The sequence below is a fragment of the Cebus imitator genome, unplaced genomic scaffold (assembly GCF_001604975.1).
Source record: "Cebus imitator isolate Cc_AM_T3 unplaced genomic scaffold, Cebus_imitator-1.0 Scaffold139, whole genome shotgun sequence".
In the NCBI taxonomy this organism is placed as follows: Eukaryota; Metazoa; Chordata; class Mammalia; order Primates; family Cebidae; genus Cebus; species Cebus imitator.
In genome coordinates, this window is record NW_016107454.1 from 409,507 (window position 1) to 435,035 (window position 25,529).

At 46.8% G+C, this 25,529-nt stretch overlaps 1 protein-coding gene across 4 annotated transcripts in view; it reads right to left on the reverse strand.

Moving 5' to 3' along the window:
• EIPR1 (EARP complex and GARP complex interacting protein 1) overlaps nucleotides 1-25,529 on the reverse strand; it is a 164,866-nt gene that overhangs the window by 47,680 nt on the left and 91,657 nt on the right. Inside the window, exons 1-2 of one of the 4 annotated variants that reach the window (XM_017541978.2) lie at nucleotides 15,231-15,249; nucleotides 14,581-14,737 (exon numbers count right to left, since the gene is read on the reverse strand). The exons of 2 other annotated variants lie outside the window; for them this stretch is intronic. In XM_017541978.2, the coding sequence (XP_017397467.2) occupies nucleotides 14,581-14,696 (116 nt within the window). In that variant the 5' untranslated portion in view covers nucleotides 14,697-14,737; nucleotides 15,231-15,249. Of the gene's footprint in view, nucleotides 1-14,580; nucleotides 14,738-15,230; nucleotides 15,250-25,529 lie in introns of those variants that run through there. One more of the 4 variants, XM_017541977.2, reaches the window with a different exon arrangement.

Consider the following 25,529-nt stretch of genomic DNA (forward strand, 5'->3'; position numbering starts at 1 on the left):
TGATCAAATCTGCAGATGTACAAGTGCTTTCTGTTGTGACCAATGGAATATTTCCAGGAACAGAATCATGTTTATGTGCTTCCTGGTAACCCTTTCTGATAGACAAGCATGGAAGTTTTGACACTGGGTGACTCAGTTATTAAAAGTCTGTTGACTCAGACACCTCTCGCTGGGACAAACGTGGAGGTCCATCAATGAAACAACCCCATTGAAAGTCTGACAAAAAGCAAAGGGAAGGTACAGGATGCACATGAGGGGAATGGCGTTTTTCTCCCATTTTTTTTTCTTTTTTGTGGAGACTAACATCAATAGTTAACAGCCTAGGTAAATGCTCCGTAGAACCTGGGCGTGGCTCAACAGAAACAAGCACTCTAACACTAAGAATCCACAAGCAAGGCCAGGCATGATGGCACTTGCCTGTAACCCCAGCACTTCGGGAGGCCATGGCGGGGGGATCACCTGAGGTCAGGAGCTCGAGACTAGCCCAGCCAAGATGGTGAAACTCTGTCTCTACCAAAAATACGAAAAATAGCTGAGTGCTGTGGCCCATGCCTGGAGTCCCTGATACTTGAGAGTCTAAGGCAGGAGAATCGCTTGAACCCGGGAGGCAGAGTTTGCAGTGAGCCAAGATTGTGCCACTATACTCCAGCCTAGGTGACAAGAGTAACACTCCATCTCAAAAAAAAAAAAAATTTAAATTAAGAACTAAAAAAAATTTTTTTAAAGAATTCACAAGCAAAAACAGGACCATTTATCGAGTATATAGGCAGAAAAACAATGGCCCTAATCACCTAGCACTCCACTCTTCAAAAGCCTACCCTCTGGTGGAAAACAGGCCACGGCCCAGGGCGTGGCTCTGCTGTGACATGCAGGGCATGGCTCTGCTGTGATGTGCAGGGCGTGGCTCCATGCTGGAGGCCTCACAGTCCTGACCCTCCATCCCAGAGAGGGCTGGAGGAGCAGAGCAGGACTCAGAATGCCCTTTTGATGGACGGAACTCACACCAGCCGCAGGGCCCACCTGCGCCCTCTCTCGGGTTCACACAGTGCTTCCTCTCCAAGGCTGTGACCATCGAGGCCCCTGGGGGCTCCCTCATCGCAGAGATCCCCCTAGGATGTGGGTGCGAGAGCACGGCTGCATCAGTGAAGGACTTGGAAGGGAGACGTTAACAAATTAAACAGTCTTCTCCCTGGGTCTTCTCAGCAAATCCAGAGATAGAAATACGCTAAGTAAAACGTGCTGTCTAAAACCTGAATAGCGGTTTGGTCTCCTTTTTCTTCTGCTTCTTCTCCTTCTCTTCCCTTGACCCCTGTGTTTTAAACAGTAGAAGGAAAGTCAACTGTATAAAATTCCTTACATGCAGGGTTAGTATATCTTCAGGCATAACATTTTTAAATTATTTAAACTTCAAGGTCAAATGTCACAAATACAACTTTGGAAAACATATTCTGCTATGTTCTTGTTGGATGGAAGCCCTCCCCTCCATGAAATTCACATGTGGAAATTCTAATTCCCAACGTGAAAGTATTAGGAGCCAGAGCCTCTGGAAGGTAATCAGGTCATGAGGGCAAAGGCTTGGCAAACAAAATCAGTGCCCTTTATAAAAGAGGCCCGAGGGAGCTCCTTCTTCCCTTCCACCAGTGAGGACACAGCAAAAAGACACCATCTGAGCCAAGAGTGTCCTCACAAGACACCAGCTCAGCCAGTGCCTTGATCTTGGACTTCCCAATCTCCAGAACTCATAAAAATGAACTTCTGCTGTTTGAAATCTACCTGGTTTATGGGATTTTCTAAAGTAGCCCAAATGGACTAAGGCATCTTCTAGGCCACTCCCCTGGACACACTGATCTGCCTCTCTTTACCTAAAACATCCATTTGGTTCATAAAAGGATCAGCAAAAAACATACTTTTGAACCACATTATTTAATGGAAACTTGAACTAAAATCCTAGGGGAGATATGAATTTCTATTATAAGAGAAGTAATTATCTATATTTTCTGCACCATATATTTAGATTTCTGTATTCTGACTTTTCCTAGAATAAGCTGCCCCAGTACATTGCATTTTACCAAATATTTTCTCATCATCTCCTTTCTAATAAATAATTTTAATAACATTTATATGGGGCAAGGGAGACGCTGACAACCATTCCCCATTTTATTTTAATTATAATAATAATAATAATTATTATTATTATTATTTTGACACAGGGTCTTGCTCTGTTGCCCAGGTTGGGGTGCAGTGGCATGATCTTGGCTCACTGCAACCTCCACCTCCCAAGTTCAAGCAATTCTCCTGACTCAGCCTCTCGAGTAGATGGGATTACAGGTGCCCACCACCATGCCAAGCTAATTTTTGTATTTTTAGAAGAGATGAGGTTTTGCCATGTTGGTCAGGGTGTTTCAAACTCCTGACCTCGGGTGATTCACCTGCCTTGGCCTCCTAAAGTGCTGGGATTACAGGTGTGAGCCGCTGCACCCAGCCCCATTCCCCTTTTTAAATGGAGACTTTAAACAAACTTGAAGAAGACATTTTTCTATTCTCCGATGATATCACAGGCTGTTCTTTTCCTACACCACATTTCCTAAGAGATGCTAGGCATCACTGTGAGCTAAGCTAATGGATACCTCTACTCATGAGCTGGTGACCAGGAAAGCATGCCCGTGTCAGGTATGTTACACCTAAGCGCATCTAGCCTGGCTAAAACCAACCAGCACTAATGTCAATCTTTCTTACTAGAATCTGGGCCAGGTGAGGTGGCTCATGCCTGAAATCCCAATGTTTGGGAGCCCAAAGTGGGAGGACTGCTTGAGCCCAGGAGTCTAAGACTAGCCTGAGCAACACGGGGAGATCTCATCTCTATATAAAATTTAAAAATTAGCCAGGCATGGCAGCGCGCACCTGTGGTCCCAGCTTTGAGGGAGGCTGAGGTGGGAGGATCATTTGAGCCTGGATGGCTGAGGCTGTAGTGAGCTGTGATCACACCACTGCACTCCAGCCTAGGTGACAGAGTGTGATGCTGCCTCAAAAAAAGAACCTAATAAATCTTCAGCAACAATACTGTCATAATGAGGGACAATTCTCTACTTCCATTAACAGTAGAATCATATCATAGGGTCTCAGAGACTTTCGAGCACATTTTCTTACCTATCCTCAAAGCCAACCCTGAAGGACAGCTGTCAGTTCACTCCCCTTTGTAACATTTAACGTTAGCCAGTTTCCACTGTTGTCATACTAAACTAAAATGAGGAAAAAGGAAGAGAGTTGAGGCCAAATCCTGCTTTTTGAACAAAATGCTTCCAGTGCCTGGCGGAGCCACACACACGGCTTTCCTTCCTGCCACCTCAGTGCCACTTTCTGTGCCCTTTTCTTTTCTTCTGATAATAATCCTAACACGTACACCCCGCTTTCCCAGTAATGCTAAATGCTCTCGGCCTGTCTGGCATTTCACTGTGATATTTACTTCCAGCTACACTGACAGGGTCTTCTTCCCCCAGAAACTGGCTCAGGTGGCAGAGAGAGGTCAGCTGGCTCCCATGCAGGTGATGGACATTTGGTGTCAGAGAAACATACAGTGTGTGGAGTGCAGCCTTGCCCAGCTCCAGCCCACAGGACCCCTCCCTGCGGCCTCCTCCCTGCTGGGGTGGTGGCTGTGAGGGAGGGAAACAGGAAGGGAGGGAGGGAGGGAGACAGGGAGGGAGGGAGGGAGGCACGGAGGGAGGGAGGGAGGGAGGGAGGGAGGGAGGGAGGGAGGCACGGAGGGAGGCACGGAGGGAGGGAGGGAGGCACGGAGGGAGGGAGGCAGGGAGTTGCAGCTGTCATTCACTTTATTCCCATCCCTCAAAAGCTTCTTATTACGAATTCTAGTAACTTTGCCTTTAAAGCAGATTTTCATCATCCAGAAACAAGGCGATTTCCAGGACGACTCTTGATATACCACTTGAGAAACAGAGCACAACAAGAATATGCCGAGGTTTCCATTATTTTGACGTTGCTTCCACTAGCTGGCAGGGAGCGTTAATCCACAGTGAAGGTGCATAACTCTTGAACAGCTGGAGAGCCTCTTTATCATCAAAGGGAGATGGAAAACCATAAAATTACCCTGTTGTGGCTAATCAGCCATCGAACCAATGGTGATGATGATGCATTGTGGAGACACCACATCCCAACTTCACAGCAAGCCCATGCCAGAGAACAGCACTTGCAGAAGATAATTACCTCCTTCCTGCTCTTACCTGCAGAGTTCCAGGAAACCTCCCTATATCAGGGCTCCGAAAGGCACTGGTATGAACATTAGCTGGGCAGGTGTAAAGTGCTGGGAAGCATTAGCGGATGTGGTTGGTCCACAGTCAATTGCTCATTATTCACTATCAATATGTACACTCTACATATTGACAAGATGCATTTAGCTATCAGTTTAATCATTGACTCAGGGAGAAACCTAGTTCCTTATGGAAGAATAACCATATACAATACAATATTTTTAAAAGAAGTTCTAAAGAAGCCTTTCTTATCTACTCCTAGAAAGTGAAAAAGTATCATGAATTATAAGGGTGACATTGGTATTCACCTCATTTAGCTTCTATTTCTTTAACAGAAAAAGGTAGAATTATATTAATTCTTCTCATTTATCTACAGCCCATGTCATTCCAGAATTTAAGGCAGTGATGTCTCATTTAGATGTCAGTCCCCTCCACACGTCATGATGCAATATGACCCCTAATGTTGGAGGTGGGGCCTGATGGGAGTATTGGGTCATGGGGGTGGGTCCCGCAAGAATAGCCTAGTGGCAGCCCCTTGGTGATGAGTGAGATCTCACTCAGTTAGTTCATAGAGGATCTGGATGTTTAAAAAAGTCTGGGGGCTGGGCGTGGTGTCTCAGGCCTTTAATCCCAGACCTTTGGGAGGCCAAGGTGGGTAGATCACCTGAGGTCAGGAGTTCAAGATCAGCCTAACCAACATGGTGAAATCCCATCTCTACTAAAAATACAAAGACTAGCTGGGCGTGGCAGCAGGCACCTGTAATCCCAGCTACTCAGGGGGCTGAGGCAGGAGAATCGCTTCTCCTGGGAGGCAGAGGCAGAGGCTGCAGTGAATCAAGATGGCGCCACTGTACTCTAGCCTGGGTGACAGAGTGAGACTGTCTCAAAAAAAAAGTTAAATTAAAAATAAAGAGCCTGGGACTTCCCCGTTCTCTCTCTTGCTCCTATTCTCACCGTGTGATGTGCTGGCTCCCCTTTCATCTTCTACCAAGATTGTAAGTTTCCTAAAGAATCACCAGGAGCAGGTGTTGCTGCCATGCTTCCTGTACAGCCTGTGGAACTGAGCCAAATAAACCTTTTTTTTTTTTTTTTTTAAATAAATTACCCAGTCTCATGTATTTCTTTATAGCAATACAAAAATGGACTAACACATCAAACGGGTACTGAGGAGGGGAGCACTGCTGGAAAACACAGAAGCAGCTTTGAGACTGGGTAAGGAGCAGAGGTTGAAGGAATCTGGAGGCCTCAGAAGAAGACAAGAAGAAGAGGGAAAGTTTGGAATTTCTTAGAGACTTGTTAAGTGATTGCAGCCAAAACGCTAATAGAAATATGGACACTGAAGGCCTGAGGAGGTCTCAGATGGAAATGAGGGAGCTATTTGAAACTGGAGCAAAGGTCACTCTTGTTATGCCTTAGCAAAGAGCTCTGCTGCATTGCGTCCATTCCCTGGGAATTTGTGGAAGTCTGAACTTAAAAGTAATGACCTAGAGTGTCTGGCAGAAGAAATTTCTCAGCGGCAAAGTATTCAAGAGGTAGCCTGGCTGTTTCTGACAGCCTACAATCAGATACGGGAGCAAAGAAATGACTTAAGGTTGGTATGTATGTTTAGAAGGGAATCAAAGCATAAATGTTTGGAAAAGTCACAACCTGGTCATTTAGAAAAGAAGCAAAGAGCATTTTCAGGGGAAGAATCCAAGAGGCTGTGGAGCAACCACTTGCTAGTTTGATAGACTTGCGTAACTAAGAGGGAGCCAAGCACTAACAGTCAGGACATGGGGAAAAGGCCTTTAAGGCATCTCAAACGTCTTGGGAGGGGAAAGCACCTCCCATCCAAGGTCCAAAGGCCCAGGAGGAAAGATTGGTTTGGGAGGCCAGGCCCAGGGCCCCACTTCCCTGTGCTGCCTCAGGACACTGCTCACTGCATCTAGCTCCAGTCACAGCTCAGAGGGGTCACAGGTGGAGCTCCAGAGTGTGCTGGCTGTACACCCTGGCAGCTTCCACATGGCACTGTCTGTGGGTGCCCAGAATGCAGGCGTGAAGGAAGTTTGGCCGCTTCTCCTGGATTTCATGGGATGCACTGGAAAGCCTGGGAGCCCAGACAGAAAGCTGCCACAGGGGTGGAGCCACAGCAGAGAGACTGTACTAGGGTCATGATGAGGGGAAATGTGAGGTTGGAGCCCCACACAGAGTCCCCATTAGGGGACTGCCTCATGGAACTGTGAGAAGGAAGCTGCTGCCCTCCAGACCTAAGAATGGTAGAGCCAGAGGCAGCCTGCATCCTGAGCCTGGAAAAGCCAAAAGCACTCAACTCCAACCCATGAGAGCAGCCACGGGGACAGGTGCCCAAGGTCTTGGGAGCCCACTCCTCATACCAGTGTGCCAGGATGTAGGACATGGAATCAAAGAGTGTGTGGGAGCTTTAACATTTAATGCCTTTCCTGCCAGGTTTCAGACTTGTGTGGGGCCTGCTGCCCCTTTGTTTTGGCTGATTTCTTCCTTTTGGAATGGGATGATTACCTAATGCCTGCACCCCCACTGTATCTTGAAAGGCAATACCTTGGTTTTTATTTTACAGGCCAATAGGTGGAAGAAACTTACACTGAGTCTCAAGTGAGAGTTTGGATTTTTGAATTGGTGCTGGAACAAGCTCAGACTTTTGGGGACTGCTGGAAAGGGATGACTGAATTTTGCAATGTGAGAAGGACACGAGATCTGGTGGGGTCAGAGGCAGAATGACATGGCTTGATTGTCAGTCCCCCAAAATCTCATGTTGAAATGTGATCTCAGGGTTGGAGGCGTGGCCTTGTCAGATCACAGGGGTGGATTCCTCATGAAAGACTTAGCACTCATCCCTTAGTGATGAGTGAATTCTTGCTCAGTTAGTTCCCATGAGATTTGCTTTATTAAGAGTCCGGCAACTCCTCCTCCTCTCTCTTAACATGTGATGTGCTGGCTCCCCCTTCGCGTTCCTAAAGCCTCACCAAGAGCAGATGCTGGTATCATGCTTATACAGCCTGTACAACCCTGAGCCAAATAAACCTCTTTTTTAAGAAAAATAAATTACCCAGTCTTAGTATTCCTTTATAGCAATGCAAACAGACTAACACAGGTAGCTAAGACACATAACCTAAAACGTAACAGTGTGAGATGAAAATGGTAAAAATATTATACTAGATGGGCACAATTTAATAAAAGCATTCCCAAGGGAGTGTTCAGTCCAGTTCCACCCAGGTGGTCAGCTGTCTGCTGAACTGACTTCATCCACAGAGGGAACTCACCTGAATGACTTCCAAAGACCTTTTCAGCCAGAAGACTGCCACTGTGCCCTACATAAGTTCCTACTCCTGAGGGAGGCTGCCTTGGCTGGAGTAGCAGAGGCATCAGCCATTTTGATGCTAAAGGGAGGGTGGGAAGAGGGTCTGTAACTTATGTCTGATTCATCAAAAACAAAGTTATGTGGCACTGAGCAAGAGGCAAAGAGAGCCCACTGCGTCTAATAATGTAGAAGTGGAGAGAGTCAGAGGCCCATGACCACCCTGCTGCACACACGAGGGACTAAGGCCTCCACAGAAATGACTTGCCAAAAGTTAGAACACTACAAATAACTACCTACAAATCTGAAACCAGAGCCCTCCACCATGTCTACTACCCTGAAGTCCATCATCCCTCCCACAGGTAACGACAGCTGATGAAGAAGCAAGCCAGAGCTAGAGAGAGGAAGGCAGCTTAGAAAAGAGGGGCATTTTGTTATTTTCAAAATGCATAATTCCCAAATACATCATACTTTTTTGATATTTATAACCAAATAGACCAGTTAGAAGTACTCAAACATCCTCAAAGCTTCCTCTCAGGAAGGGACATTTATATTCTCAAGAATGAAACAATTTCTTAATCACAATGTGATAAACACAAACGGCTCCTTCTGTTCATTCAGCAGGGAGGTGATCCCAGTTTCTGGAGTTCTGGGGCGAGACCTTCTGGCTACGAATCCTGAATGCTCCCTGTGTAGGAGTGAGTAATCTGATAACTTTTCCTTAACCTCTCAGGGCCACAGGGTAAGGACGGTCCCTACTTTACAGGATCCCTGTGGGAAATCGAGGTAATGCACGCAAAGCCCCAGCAAAGGGGTCTGGTTCATAGAGCAGTTCAACATGATACAATTGTTGCAAAGCATTCATTTTCTCACTCTTACACAAATGAGTGAGATGGCACTCAGGGTGCTGTCCTTGGTGCTGAGGACACAGCCTCAGACCTGACAAAGTCAGGAGGTTCTGCAGAGGCTCAGAGTCCACAGAGAAAACCACACGTGAGTGAGAACAGACACAGGAGTACTGGGCGGTGACAACTGTTATGAAGGAAGATAAAATTGGGTCAAACGGGCCGGGCGTGGTGCCTCACGCCAGTAATCCCAGCACTTTGGGAGGCCGAGGCAGGCAGATCACCTGAGGTCAGGAGTTCAAGATCAGCCTGGCCAACATGGTGAAATACTGTCTCTACTAAAAATACACTGGCATGGTGTGGGCATGCTGGGTGTGGCGGTGCACACCTGTAATCCCAGCTACTCGGGAGGCTGAGGTAGGAGAATCGCTTGAACCTGGGAGGCAGAGGTTGCAGTGAGCCGAGATCATGCCATTGCACTCCAACCTGGGTGACAGAGGGAGATTCTGTCTCCAAAAAAAAAACACTGGGCGAAATGGCAAGAAATCATGGGGTAGGGTGGAGCATGGTGACTTGAGAGGGGAGGGTTGAACAGGCGAGGCTGAGACAGGAGGCATAAGTGGTGCTGGTGACATGGCAGCTCCTCTAAGCCCAGTTCAGGGGCTCCATTCCTGCTGGGCAGAGCTGCAGGGCACCAGGGCTGGGGGGATCAGAGGGGCCCTTACACAAACCCCAGCACTGCTTTGTTTTTAGGATCTTCTTAGCAAAGATGGTGAGGAACACATTTCCACTGTAAACCAAAATTTAAAAATTCTAAGGCCCCCCACCCATCTGAATAGACTGCCTCCCCAGCTAGGGCTCTTAAAATTTCACCTGAAAGACTGTTTCAGGCTATGATTGGAAGTGGAGTCAGACATGCCTCAATCTCACCTGAGAGACTGTTTCAGGCCATGATGGGAAGTGGGGGTCAGACGTGCCTCAATTTCGCCTGAGAGACTGTTTCAGGCCATGATGGGAAGTGGGGGTCAGACGTGCCTCAATTTCACCTGAGAGACTGTTTCAGGCCTTGACGGGAAGTGGGGTTGAACATGCCTCATTCTACCTCTCCAACATCAATATCGACACAGGCTTGAAGTCTGGCAAGAAACATTTAACAACCTGTTCTCTCTGAAGCTGCTAACTGAAGGTTTCCTCTGCAAACAAGAACTTGGGTCTCCACAATCTTTTAACTTAACCCAGACATTTTTATTTAGTTGATCTCAGGTCTTTAGACAAATTCAACCAATTATTAATCAGAAAATGTTTACATTCACCTATAGTCTGGAAGCCTTCCGCTTCAAGCGGTCCCGCCTTACTGGACCAAACCAGTGTATTTCACAAATGTATGTGATCGATGTCTCACGCCTCCCTACAATGTATAAAGCAAAACTGCACCCCGACCACCTTGGGCACATGTTCTCAGGACCTTGCGAGGGCTGTGTCATAGGCCATGTCACTCATATTTGGCTCAGAATAAACTTCTGCAAAGATGTTACAGAGTTTGAGTGGTCACCACATAGAGGCTCTGCCGCATGACCACCAGCTGCACAACATCACCTCCATTTCAGGGATGAAGGTTTGAGCTAGAGAACGAGTCACTTCCTGGAGATTGCACTGCCCACAAGGAGCGGGGAAGGGTGAGAAACCAGGCTCAGTCCTTCCCGGCCAGTCTGTCTGCTTCCAGAGGCTGCCTGGCTCGGAGCATGTCTGATTAGTGCTCAGTGAGGCACACCAGGGCACAAGTCTCTGTAAGTTCCTTCCTTAGCCTTCACTGTTTCCACTAGTAGGAGCTAAAGGCCATCAGAGGGTTGGCCAACCGGGTGCTCTGTTCAACCTCTGCTTGTTAGAATGCTGAAACAGACACAGGAGGGGTGGCCACATTTAGCATATTGATTGCTCCAGACAGGCAAAAGCTGAAACGGCTGGGAGGACAGGAGTCCCTAACGCCATTCCTTTGGGTGTGGGGCACACCTCTGGTCTGCAGGGCGCATGCATGGCGACCGTGAAGGCAGCTGGAGTGGTGGCATTGTGAGTCTGGGGAACCGTGTGGCATTCTTAGGAACACCCTGGTGGCCAGAAGCTTTGTGCAGTAACACCTCCTGGAGCTGTTCTTGGTGCCCATTGATATGCCAAAAAGGAGGCAAACAAAACCACTACCAGGCACCTGGAGCCTGACCCCAAGCGGCAGCCTTCACCTGTGCCGTAGTCACCAGGCTGCTGTTCCCCAAAATCAAATTCCCTTTCTAATCATAACACTTTGACACCATGAAGATACTTAAAAGAACATGCATGACAACACCAAATGCTGGGAAGGGTGCAGAGAGGAGGGGCCCTCATGCTCTGTCATGGCATGCTCCTTACAAAATGAACTGAGCAAGAGAAATGAAACCTCATGTTCATGCAAAAACCTGGTCGTTAATATTTACTGCAACTTTAGTCACAATCATCAAAAACAAGGAAAAACCCAGATGCGCTCCAGTGGGTAAATGCTTAACCAACTGAGGTGAGCCATGCCACGGAACACCATGCAGCAGCGACAACGGGCCACTCATGGGCTCACACTGTGGCAGCAAAGAAGAATGGGCCACTGACCGGCTCACATGGCAGCTGCGAAGAACGGGCCACTGACCGGCATACACGGCGGCTGCAAAGAACAGGCCACTGACCAGCTCACACGGTAGCAGCGAAGAACGGCCACTGATCGGCTCACATGGCAGCTGCAAAGAAGAACAGGCCACTGACTAGCTCACACGGTAGCAGCGAAGAAGAATGGCCACTGATCGGCTCACATGGCAGCTGCAAAGAAGAACAGGCCACTCACCGGCTCACACGGCAGCAGCGAAGAAGAATGGGCCACTGGCCGACTCACACAGCGGCTGCAAAGAAGAACAGGCCACTGACCACCACACACGGCATCAGTGAAGAAGAACAGGCCACTGACCAGTTCACACGGTGGCTGCAAACAAGAACGGGCCACTGACCGGCGCACACAGCGGCTGGAAACCAAACTTGAAAATGATGCAACAACTCAACTTCCAGGGAATCGAGCTGAGTGAAGATCACCAATTATCAAAGGTTACACTGTGTGTAACTCCATTCATAGAACGTTCTCCAAATAACAATACAGAGACAGAGTACAGATTTGGGGTGGCCAGGGGCTAAGGCCTGGGCAGGGGATGGGAGGTGGCTGTGGCTATAAATATAAGGTAGCACAAGGGACCCTGGCATCACTGGAGTTGTTCTGTGTCTTGACTGTGGTGGCGGCTACACAAACCCCCACACACAATACATGGCCTAGAAGTCAATGTTCACACGCAAATGCATGTAAGCAGGTAGAATCTGTGTAAGCTCAGTGGACTGTATCTATGCCAATTTCCTGCTTGTGATGCTGTACCATAGTTACACAATGCTACTATTGGGGAAAACTGGCTGAAGGGTCACAGGAGCGCTCTGTTATTCCTACAACTGCATGTGAATTTACAACCTCAAAATAAAAAGCTTCAGGAAAAAAAGAATATGCAATAATACATTGGATAACCAAATAAAAGTCAAGAAATATTTTGAACAAATAGAGGCAACTTCAGAAAATTTTTTTTTCTTTTTTTTTTTTTTTGAGACGGAGTTTCGCTCTTGTTACCCAGGCTGGAGTGCAATGGCGCGATCTCGGCTCACTGCAACCTCCACCTCCCAGGTTCAGGCAATTCTCCTGCCCCAGCCTCCTGAGTCGCTGGGATTACAGGCACGCACCACCATGCCCAGCTAATTTTTTGTAGTTTTAGTAGAGACGGGGTTTCACCATGTTGACCAGGATGGTCTCGATCTCTTGACCTCGTGATCCACCCGCCTCGGCCTCCCACAGTGCTGGGATTACAGGCTTGTGCCACCGTGCCCGGCCCAGAAAAAATATTTTTAATAAATAGAGGCAAAATCAGAAAAAAATGGCATTCACAGTAACTCTGAGGAGGATAGTTGAAGTTGTCTGTTTAATATCAACGACTACTTTCTTTTTGTTTTTTTTTTTTGAGATGGAGTCTCACTCTGTCACCCAGGCTGAACTGCAATAGTGTGATCTCAGCTCACTGCAACCTCTGCCTCCCAGATTCAAGTGATTCTCCTGCCTCAGCCTCCCAAGTAGCTGGGATTACAGGCACTTGCCACCACACCTAGCTAATTTTTGTATTTTTAGTAGAGATGGGGTTTTGCCATGTTGGCCAGGCTGGTCTCAAACTCTTGACCTCAGGTGAGCCACCCACCTCAGCCTCCCAAAGTGCTGGGATTACAGGCATGAGCCACTGCTCCCAGCCTTCAACAACTACTTTTATAAGTGTGTGTAGGTGCGATGCAATTTAACATCACGGTCTAATCATCAGTTCCCCACGACACACACCTGCGTGGCCTGTCTTTCTGTAGTGTGTATGTGACAGTGTCTGCATAAGGTAGGAAGCTGAGAAGCAGTCTGACAGCCCCTTGTTCCCAGGCAGGGCCAAGGTCCCTTTTCTGAGCTCACCTGTCTCTGCACATCCCAGCAGAACTGCCACCCTCTACATATGCTGACCTCCCTAACGTCCCTGCTGACCTGCACGGAATCTCACTCATCTGCTCCCTGGTGCCGTGTCTCCTGCAACATGTGTACACACATGAACACATACACACCTGTGTGCACATACATGTGTGCAGAGACAGAAGCACAAATGTGTCCACAAGTGCATGTGTGCATACAGGCATACACACGCATGCCTGCACATACACGTCTGTTTGCTGAGCCTGTGGCCATCATTTGAAATGTGCCATGTGGTTTGCACAGAAATCCTGCATTCGGGCAGTGAATGACAGCAGAGAGGCCATCACTCCTGGGGACTTTGGGACTCTTCAACTGCCCCCGCTTACTCTGCAAGCCTGGCTGTGATTTTAATACTCAGCGCATCTCTAGAAGAAGAAATATCCACTGACCTCATGGAAGCACAATCAGTATAAAAATGAGTCCACCACAAACGGACACACAGAGGGCATTCCAGAGCCGCAGACCGCCTGACCTGCAGACTGCTCTCCTCCACACCTGATGGGGGAAACCTGAGTCGGTCCTCGGTCCAAACACCACCCTCTTCAGTCCAAAGCGAATCCCTCTTCAGTTCCCTTAATAACAATTAATGCCTGTGCCCTCCGGGGCCACAGTGCACAGTTCAGCATGATTTCGGAGTACATCATAGCTGCTCCCACCCACAGTTAGAGTTTTACATGCTAGGTCTTCCCATGGAGATCATGACTCTTGGAGGCTGGGTCCTCTAACTTGCCACCTTGGTGTCCCTGGAGCCTGGCAGGGTTGGCAAGGCAAGTGTTTAGTATTTGTTGTATTTAATGTATTTAATTGGTAGAACTGACTAGACAGAAGTCACTGTACCAACGACGGGTCTCTTGCCGACACACACGCACATGCGCACGTGTTACTACATTACGTAAAACAATAATTATTGTTTGTCTAAACACTCATAACAACATTATGTCCTGCAATAGCTTTTAGAAAACATAGCTTCTGCGTTTTTACCAAGGCCTCAGGGACTTGAGAGAGAGCAGCTGTGACTGCCGGGGAGAGGTCCCTGGGACTGACCAGTGGGTGGACACAGCCAGGCCTCCAACCTCATGAGGCGGCGACTGGCCAGGAGCCCCGTGAGTGACACGCTGCATGCCTGACAGGGGCGGGCTGGGGCATGCAGCCCCTCAGGCACACTGCGCGTTCATGCTCTGTCCACAGGAGGAAGTGGTGAATAATTTACCTGCAAGTGCTGAATAAACGCACATTGACCAAGTTGAAAATCATCACAACACTCGAGGGCAGTGCAGCACCTGACCCTTTACCCTCTGGCAGGTCCCCGAGGGCAACACTCATCTTAGACGAGGCGGAGAAAGAGGGGACGGAGGTGCGCTGGCTACATGTCTGTCAATGGGGCCAATCTAGAAAACACCAGGACTAAAATTAAAAATCAAATTATAGCAGCTTTTTAAAAGAAGGGAGCATTTTCGAAGCATGGATGGGAGCTCGCTCCCGCAGAGGAATCTGCGCAAGCCCCTGCACCTGGCCAACCTGCAGGCTTGTTCTGGGTGCATTAAATATGCAAAATCCTACCAGGCCATGTTGCCGTGGGCTGTGTTGTCAAGGTGACAGAGCAGCTCCAGGGTCTGCGCAGTGCTGGATGAATCGTCAGGGGACTCGTGGCTGCCTGATTCCAATTCCTTCGGCATCCTCCACACGGCTGCACATGTCAGGACTTTGCTGTCTGAAGCTGAGCAACAGAGCATAATGGATAACGTCAACAGAGCACGCTGTGCACCGAATTCTGCAGACAGCACACGGACATTTACACACATCCATACGCAGGGCGCATCTGCTCTTTAAAATATTTAGGATTGCAGGCAGCAAAGACAGAGCAGGGAGAAGCGCAGCCCAGGTCGGCAGGCAGAACTCGGCACGGTGCGTAACCAGCACCCAGTTCCCCCACGTTCTCTTTGTTTTAAAAACCATCCTTCTGTTTCAAAAGAAAATTTAATTTTCCCAAAATCTATTTTCTTTTGTTCTTCTTCAATAGTTCTTCAAAAAAAGGGAGCAAAATGGGGGACTAAAGATATAATCATCACGCACGCCGCGGGTGTCTGAGGTGGGCATTAAATGCGTTTTCTCCCCATAGCTGCACAAGAGGACCTTAAATGACTGGGAAGCACACAGAGCAATATGCCATTTGGAAATCTTATCACTCATGTTACCCTGCCTCAGTTTACCTATAGCGGTGAGTGCCTGGGACAGGAAGGTAACACCATTCAGAGGCATCGCAGGTGGGGGCCTGGGGTCCTGGTGGGCAGCAGGCAGGAGCAGGCAGCAGCCCAGCCTCGCCCTCTCACCATCAAAACAGCCCCTTCTCCTAGAAACGAGAGTCCCGCCCTCACATGGTCCTGCTGGCGGCTGTTCAGTCTCCCTGAGTCTTGACACTCTATTTTAAGATGCTCCAGGGATCTAGAGTAGCTAGAAAAGCCACTTTGAGACTAACCTTGCATTAGAAAGATGGGTCACTTGTTTTCGGGAAGGTGCCAGGCTCTAGGTCTCTGCCTCTCTAGAAAATTTCTCAATATGATACACTAAAAAAAATGTTTTTTTAATTAGATATAAATTTAAAAATCCTTTCAGGATTTGCTTTCCATTTAGTTTTAAATTGAATATGCGCTAAACACTTCTCCCTTTTAAAGGTGGGCTTTAGTGAATAATTATAAAACAGCAAACATGATTCAACATTAAATCATCAATTGATATGAAGAATATAAAAATGTTATGTATTATATTAGAACATTAAAAAAATCCCATGAGTAATACAAGAAAAATAGTATGGCATTACAAAATGACAATGACCTTATGTTACAACTCAAAAATATATCACTTATTGGTGATGATGCTCCTGCAATCTGAATATCAATCCACCAAGAAATACAGCAACAAACACAATGACAAAGTATCTATCTTTGTGAATATTATTATTATTACCATTGTTAACCATGATCAAACAACAAGAAGTTAAAAGATTAAGATTTCAACCAGGATTTTCTGATTCCAAATTCAGTGCCCATTTTATATACCGTGTTGTTTCTAAAAGAACATGCAATTGTGGCTTAAAGAAAAGAAATGTATCATACATTCATATAATGTTAACATTTCCAACTTTACAAAAATGGAGTGTATAGTGGTTTCTGTCTACACGAGAATCTTTTTTTTTTTTTTTTTTTTTTTTTTGACGGTGTTTTTTTTTTTTTTTTTTTTTTTTTCTTCCTGAGACGGAGTTTCGCTCTTGTTACCCAGGCTGGAGTGCAATGGCGCGATCTCGGCTCACCGCAACCTCCGCCTCCTGGGTTCAGGCAATTCTCCTGCCTCAGCCTCCCGAGTAGCTGGGAATACAAGCACGCGCCACCATGCCCAGCTAATTTTTTGTATTTTTAGTAGAGACGGGGTTTCACCATGTAGACCAGGATGGTCTCGATCTCTTGAGCTTGTGATCCACCCGCCTCGGCCTCCCAAAGTGCTGAGATTACAGGCGTGAGCCACCGCACCCGGCGTTTTTTTTCTTTTTTTGAGACAGAGCCTCTCTCTGTTGCCGGGCGCCAGGCCGGAGTGCAGTGGCACGATCTCGGCTCACTGCAACCTCCATCTCCCGGGTTCAAGCAATTCTCCTGCCTCAGCCTCCCAAGTCGCTGGGACTACAGGCGCATGCCACCACGCCCAGCTAATTTTTGTATTTTTTAGTAGAGACGGGGTTTCACCATGTTGGCCAGCATGGTCTCAATCTCCTGACCTCGTGATCTGCCCACCTCGGCCTCCCAAAGTGCTGGGATTACAGGCATGAGAGAATCTTTATCATTTTTTATTTGCTTTGTTTTTCTTGCTGAAATTTTCAATTACATGGTCTTTCTGTAGAGCCCATGAGATTGGCAATGGCACTCCTGGAAACACGAAAACAACCAAAGACAAAGTCGGCAACTTGGAGTGGGAAAGAAAAGTTGAATGCCTAACTCACTAGCACACGCTAACCCAAAAGAGGTGTAGACTATCTTAATCTTTCTAAATGACAGACAAATAAATGTCTAACCTTACAAGTGATACAACTAATAACAGGAGCACTAAACCGTGGCTGGACTGCAAAATGAATGAAACACACAAGATGGCAAAGGCAGGGATACTAAAAATAGCTATTCTGTGGAAGAAATGACTAATGGCAGACACCCCCACACAACCCCAACAAACTCCTTCTTTGGAGAATTCTGTTCAGGTGTAAAGAAAGTGACTTTCCTGAAACTGCCAGCTCGCCAAACTCCTTAACCACGTGCACATTACCCTCAATAAAGCAAAAGTGCTACACATGAAATAAGATTTTCCTCTCTCAGGTACGCTACCTCGCTTCAAAGTCCACACCAGATATGAAGTTTAAGTGACTAGCTGGACAGTGACGTTTCCACACACCCAATTAATCTAGCGCTATCGCTTCTCTCCCCAGAGTCCACCAACTTCGAAGAGTAGAGAAGGCAATGGAGGAACCTCCAAAAAAATATGGTTAACAACTTTCACTCCATTCTGAAACCTTTCTAATGTTGTCACAAAGAGGGGTTTTTGTTCCCATTTTCTTTAAAGACATAAGCCCACCAGGATAAGAACAGCAATGACATTTTGGAAGCAGGAAAGCAAATGGCTCAGTACCAAATCACTTAGCAGACCCAAGTAAAGTGAACCCTAGGAGAGCAGTGGGGAAAGCTAGAAGCAATCTCATTCATCTTGTCCGTAAGCTCCGGGAACTAGCAGCACCAGGCCACCTCCAGAAGAGGGGATAAACGGGGAGCAGAGAGTAGCTAAAAAAAAAAAAAAAAGTTGAATATCTCTTCCAAAACCATAAACTATGGATGTCAGAAATAAAAAGGTGGACATGATTATGGAACATACAAGTATTTTATGAACATCATACGAAGATGCTACAGACACCTTTATATTAAAAATATTTAAAAACCAAATGACATGGTACATTTCTAGAAAAGTCTGAACTTAACAGGATGGATATCAGAAGAAATAATAACTCTAGACAGACTGATATATATTAAATAAAATGACTCTAATGCAGAAACTTTTTACAATGGGATATTATGCAGCCATGAAAAGGAATGAGATCACGTCCTTTGCAGGGACATGGATGAGGCTGGAAGCCATCATCTTCAGCAAAGTAACACAGGAACAGAAAACCAAACACCGCCACGTTCTCACTCATAACTGAAAGTCGAACGATAAGAACCATGGACACAGGGAGGGGAATATCACACATCAGGGCCAGTCGTGGGGTGGGGGGCAAGGAGAGGGAGAGCATCAGGAAAAAATCGCTAATGCATGTGAGGCTTAAAATCTAGACAACAGGTTGATGGCACATGTATGCCTATGCCACAGACCTGCACACTCTGTGCATGTATCTCGGAACTTAAAAAAAAAAAACAAAACATTTTCTACAAAAAAATCCACCAGGCTCATATAATTTTCCCCATTCTTCCAAGCATCTATTTAATGAAACAAATAATAACAGCAAGCGTACATACTCTTCTAGCAAAATGTGTGTGTGCACATATATACACACACATACATATACACATACACATATTCGTGCACACAAACATAACATATATATATATATATATATGTTAATGGTCAGTTAACATTATATTAGAGGTGTAGCTAAGTATGGCAAGAAAAAAATAAAGGTACCTGAATATAAAAAAAGAAATAAAAATACGTTGCTAATGATTATATGTGTATGCCATTAGAAAAAAAAACTGAATTCAACAAAATTTTTAGCTACAAACAATATTTGACAAGAAAAACCAATTGAACATCTATTGCAACAAAAACTTTGAAAATGAAATTTTTAAAAATATTAATAGCACTAAAAAATCACATCTCAAACTAAATATGTGTAAGAATCTGTACATGCTAAAACAAAGAACACTGCTGAGAAGAATTAAAAACCAAAATAAGTGGAAGGGATAGACCATGCTCACAGGCTGGGGAGTCAGCACCATAAAAACTCCATGTGCTTCAATCCGCTCTAAGCTGGTGGTTTTTGGTGGAAGTTAACAACCTGCTTCTAAAATTCTAGAATTTGTATGGAAATGTGCACAGCCCAGATAGATAAGACAGTCATGAACAAGAATAGCAACAACAAAACGATGATTGACAAATCAGATTGGTTTGGTATTGGTACAAAATTTGATAAGCAGTCCAGAGGAAAGGCATAGAGTCTAGAAACAGACCTTAGAAAGACGGTCACTTGATTTACTACAAAAATAACATTCAATTAGAGTGGAGAAGGGATGGTCTTTTCAATAAATGATGCTGGATCAATTGTATATCCACATGAAAGAAAATAAACTTGTATCCTACCTGATAACATACTCAAAAACCAATTCCAAACTGATAATAAAGATGTAAAGAAAAAATAATACAAATCTTTTCTAGACTACACAGAATATCTTCTTGACCTTGGGACAGGCAAAGACTTCTTAAACGGTACGGGAAAAAAGACTGGATCATACAGAAAAAGACTAACAACATAGACTCTATTAAAATTAAGAACTTCTATTCACCGAAAGACACTGTTACTTGGACTTCATGAAAATCTAAAACTTCTTTAAAATCAAAATGAAAAACTCTGCTTTTAGAAAGACATTATTAAAGAAAGGAAGCACTTGCCCCGGCATGGTGGCTCACCCCTGTAACCCCAGAACTTTGGGAGGCTGAGGTGGGCGGATCACCTGAGGTCAGGAGTTCGAGACCAGCCTGGCCAGCATAGTGAAACCCTATCACTACTAAAAATACAAAAATTAGCCAGGCGTGGTGGTGGGCATCTGTAACTCCAGCTACTTGGGAGGCTGAGGCAGGAGAATTGCTTGAACCCAGGAGGTGGAGGTTGCAGTGAGCCAAGATCATACCACTGCACTCCAGCCTGGGTGACAGAGCAAGACTCCATCTCAAAAAAAACGTAAAATAAAACAGAAAATAAGAAGAAATGAAGCAATACCGGGGAAGATATTCATAACACATATATCTGCCAAAAGGCCTATATCCAGAATACATAAAGAGCTTCTCCAGCTCAATAATAAAACAACCCAGTTTTTAAAAATGTGCCTAACACCAATTAGACACTTCACAAAAGAAAATATATAAATGGTCAAGAAGCACCAGAAAAGATGCTCAACATCATTAATAACCGGAAAAGGCAAAGCGAAACTAAATGAGACTCACCACGCATCTTACCACAATGGCTAAGTTTTAATTTTAAAAAGACCAATAATACCAAGTATTGGCAAATATGTCCAGTAACTGGATCTCTCACAGACTGTGAAAAAAAGAGTGTAAAACAGTGCACACATTTAGGAAAACACTTTTGCAGTTGAACACTCACTTACCGGATGTCCCAATAATTCCACTCTTAGGAGAAGCTGTCACAAAGCTTGACTTATTCATAGTATGCTTTGTGGCAGCCTTCTGACTCAGGCAGTTAAATCCAGCCCAAGTAATTGTGGCCGGGTGACGGTATGTAACTCCAGAAGTCTAGGGTACCAATTATCACAATGACCACGGAGACCAGAGTGCCAGCCAAGGAGGCTCCACTGGCACAGGGCTGTGGAGACAGTCAGTAAAGATGGTATTCCCAGGGGCGAGACACACAGGCGTCCAAGGGAGTACTGCCTGCTTGACACACACATATATGCATACAAACACACATAACGTACGTACATATTAAAGAGAAAACAAGGACGAATGAGCAGAAAGCTGAGGGAAGTCCCCACACTAACAGTCATGATCCCTTACCCAGTTCCAGATCTGAGCCAGCTTCAGAGCTGGAACCACTGACTGTAAAGATGGTCAGATTCCTCACGAGTTAGGAACCTGCAGCCCTAGGGCAGGTGTACACTGCAGAGATTACCCCAGTCTGTACCCAAAGGGACCCACTGCCATCTTCCTGAATGCCATTCCCTGGGCAAAGGGTAATCCCCAGACATGTCCAGGTCTGCTGAACACAAGCCTGCACACACACAGATGCCCGGCAACTCAAAAGTGTCCAACTGTCCCCCGGCTCAAGTGGGGCATGGGGGATGCCAGGTAATAAGTAAAGTCCATCTCACATCTCACCATCCAGGCTCACGGGGCAAGAGCATGCAGCACAGTGCGGCCAGCGCCCTTTCCAGGATGCAGCACGTGTGCTGGACCCAGCTCTTCTGCCGGGTTCCCTGCCCCAGTAACACCACACAGAGGCCTGGGACCCAGTGTTTCCATATGGCTCTGTGTCCCCAACAAATGATGCTGTAGCACCAGGAACTTATTTAATAGATAAATTTTAAAATGCATATATCTATAGTATACAACATAATGTTCTGATATGTGTATATACTGTAAAATGGTTAAGTCAAGCCAATCAATATTTGCATTACCTTACATGCTTACCACTTTTTGTTGTGAAGGCACTGGAAATCTATCTACTCTCTTAACAAGTTTCAAGTACATGATACATTGCTTCTAATTTCAGTTACCACGATACATTGTTACTAACTGCAGTCAGCTCCATACATTGCTACTAACTTCAGTTATGGGACACATTGTTACTAACTGCAGTCACAAACACATCCAATAGATCTCTTGAAGGCGTTCCTCCACCTAACTGAAACTTTGTATCCTTTCACCAAAGGATCTCCCTTTTTCCCATCTACCCTCCCTGCCAACCACTGGTATCACTTTCTACTTTGCTTCTGTGACTTCAGCTTTTTTAGTCTGCATGTAAGTGAGATTGTGTGGTGTCTGACTTTCTGTGCCTGGCTTATTTCACGGAAGACCTCTAGGTTCGTCCATGCCGCTGCGAATGGCAGAATGTCCCTTCCTAGGGCTGAGCAGTGCTCCATTTGCCCCATGTTTCTTTATCTGTTCATCTACTGATGGACACCCAGGCTGCTTCCATATCACAATGAATGTCCTAATCATCTTCAGCTTGTCATGCCTCAGAAGAACGAGATAAAGACTTTCCTGTGAACGGCAAATAAAGAAGCTCCCAACACTGCTAGGGAAGTGTCAAAGGCACGGGCCAGAAGGAAGCTTCCCTGGGGCAGGAGAGATAAAAAAAATGGAACTGCAGTGGGTGGAAACATCAACTACGTTAACCACGTGTGAGTTCACATGACACCAAAAGAAAACTGCACCCCATTCCTTTGCAGAACACAACTGAACCAATGCATTTTTCTAAAAATTGGTAATAGGAAAAAAGTTAATGAAATTTCTAGCATATGCAAAATTTACTTAGATTCTCTGAAAGATTATAAAATTGTCCTTCTAGAACTGAGTCTACAAACCTGGTGGGTACAAGATGAGTTCAAAGTGCCTTAATAAAGCATGTGAACACCAGAATCATGCTGAGGAAGACCAGGACATTAGAGGTATGTGCAGGCAGGAGGTGTCTCTGACATCACTGCCCACAGAAATGAACAAAGCCGCACACCTTGCTGAATAAGGAGTGTGCTTGAGGTTCAGGAAATACGGTACGCATTCGTACCTCCAGAAACTCCACATCCTCAGAAGCAGATGAAATGGAAGGTAAACAGCACTAAGGAAGAAGCGCCATGGAGACACACTCATTGGCTCTGAAACTCTGAGGATTTCTGTAGCTGTGTAGATCTCTACAGAGCATTCAACACACATCCAGCAGCTATCAAAGAAACTAAAGAGCTTTTAAGAAGGAAAGCCTGATCTTCAAAAGGAAAATTCTGTAATAAGCGGGGAGGCATTTCATCTTTTATCTGTTTTTCACACGCTCCTGAACTGAGGTCCTGTAATGTAACTTCCTCTGCCAAATTAATATTCCAATAACTAGGGGCTGGCAGAAGGCAGGGATCAAGGCTGCCACATAAACCCAAGCCTATGACACAAATCACAGCAGCACTGCCCACAGAAACCACACCAAGAGAAGTCAGAGAACCACAGGACACCTGGGCTGGAAGGGAACTCCAACATCATGCTGAATGAACACAGCCCCTTCATTTCACTAATGAGGAAACTGAGGCCCAGTGAAGCCACTGACTGTTCCAAGTTCAAATGGCTCACTGGACTGAGGTCCAGAATGATTGGAGCCCCCTGACTCCCACAGCAGGCCCCTGCTTTGAAAGAGAAAATTCCAAGTTGTGTCTTTAAAGCCAATTTGATGCCACTACCTACTTTGTACATGTTAACACAAGAGCTAAAGGCCCTTAATGAGATAAAGAGATAATCAAATGAAGGGAGGGAGGCATACTCCACTCCACGGGTGTGCCGCCCGCTGGAAGGGATTACCAGGCAAAAGGCTTACAGGAACTCAAAGGAGATTAGAGCCTTTGTGAGCATGAATAGTAGCTCCAGTCAGCCTGGCTCAAGGGCGAACAATGCCCTGCCCAGGAGACATGATCTGATCCCCTGCTGGAGGAGGAGGAGGCTTCCAGGGCTGTATCAGCAGCACATTAAGATGGGGCTATTTTTGGAGCCTGCAGCCAGCTGAGTCTGGCACAAGCTGAGCAAAATGGATGAAGACAAAGACAGCCTCGCTGAGTGCTCACCTGATGCAGGCATGCTTCAGGGTAGACACCAGGATGCCTGAAGATCTGTGCCTGAAAAGACTCTCCTCGCTGGCCTTTTAATGCCTTAGGGATGGCACCATGTACAGATTCCATGGCCTGAGTGTGCAGGGGCAGAGACTGACTGCAGACGGCAGCAAGGCCAATGAGCAAGACAAGGATGACACCAGGTCTCGTATCCTCCAGGCGCTGGTGAGGGGCACCTCTGACAAGCTGTGCCGGCCAGGAGACAGCAGGAGGTGGTGCCAGCATTATAAGAGGCTGCTGCCCCAACAGGAAGGGGGTGCTGAGAAGTGGGGGTGTCAGGGGCCGTGAGCTTCAGAGACAAAGTGGGCACAGGCATGAGATGCCAGTCAGAGTAGTCTAGCCCAGATGGAGCTGCAGCAGAGGCCAAGAGAGAAAAAGACAGGCAGGCTGCTCAGCCCCTGCTCCACGTGCCAGAAAGGCTCAGGGCGGAGACAGAAAGCTGGCCCGATGACCGCAGTGAGGGGCGTGGCCTCCCTCAGCTCTTCAGCTAAGCCAGCTCACAGGTCTATAGCTCCTCGGTTTAGGGGAACCCAGGTTCCCCTGGAGAAGGACCCATGGCTATTTTATAGGACAGATGACCATGGGGAGAGGGAACTACTCAGACCCCGAATCAATGCCAATCCTGCTGGACCCAACACAACGCAGGGTCTATGGCCAAGCAGGGACCCAGAAGCCGTGACCCAGGCCCACCTCAGAGGGCACAGTGGGGTCAGGGTATCCAACCTGCACTCATTTCTCCAACCCCTGTATGTGTGTTGGAACAGACAAGCCTGGCACTGGCAGGACGACCACACAGCACTCACTGCATGGCCTAGAGCCACTTAGGACAGCAAGGACCAGATGGAAGCCCCGGGACATCCCCTCACGGATCAAAATAGTCAACCAAAAGCAACACTGCGATGTTGGTGGGATGGAGAGCTAGGCCTACTATTGAGGCTGTGAAAGAGGCTGGGTGTTGCCTTCTGCCATTCCCCTCTGAACCCAGCTGTTTGGCCTGGGTGGTGGCAGCAGGTTCTTGGAGAATGGCAGTGCATGACCATCACCTTCATCAGGTGGGTAACCCCCACTGCAGTTACTTCAGAAATGCTGCTGTCACAGAGCACATCTATACAACAATGCAGGCCCCGGCTTCCAATCTGAAGACTGATCCAGCAATTTGGTCTCACACTGCCAATCTGAAGGGCTACCAGAAGCCATGCACTGTCACCTGGCAAGGCCCCCAGTACACATTCACATCCTGCTGCAGACCTATATCAAGACTCAGGCCTGGGGCCAACATGCTGTGCCCATCGGCCACATCTGGCCTGCAGCCCATGAGCTAAGAGTGGTTCTGCAGTTTTAAAAAGACATAGGACACAGAGCCTACGTCATATGGCAGGCTGTGAGGACCTGCATGGCCACTGGTACCCAAAGGGTCGGGGGGAAACAAGCACTCTGTGTGGGGCCTCCGGGAAGCCCATGGGGGAATCACAGGCCAGTCGCCAAGGTGTGGAAGCCAAGCAATGTCCCTTCTGCATGTCACTTCTCTCTAGTCCAGACACAGTTCCTGGCTTTCCCGCCCACTCCATCCCATGGGGATGTGGTACACTGAGCGCTGCACATCACAAAATTCGTGTGGTCTGATCATCAAGCCATCAGCGCAGGCACACTTAATCATCGCGCTCTATCATTGCATGGAAATCTTCCAAACAAAATTGTGTTCAAGCAGGTCCTGAGGCGCAGGCAGGTGGTGCAACTAGGGGTGGCAGCTCCCCCTGCCCTTGGTGCCACTGCATTGCCTCTGTTCTCCTGGAGGGCTCCCCAGCACCGCGAATGAAGAGAAGCACTGCCCCTTGGCTCGGGAGCACAGGTGTCGGCTCGGGAGCACCGCCCTCGGCTCGGGAGCAC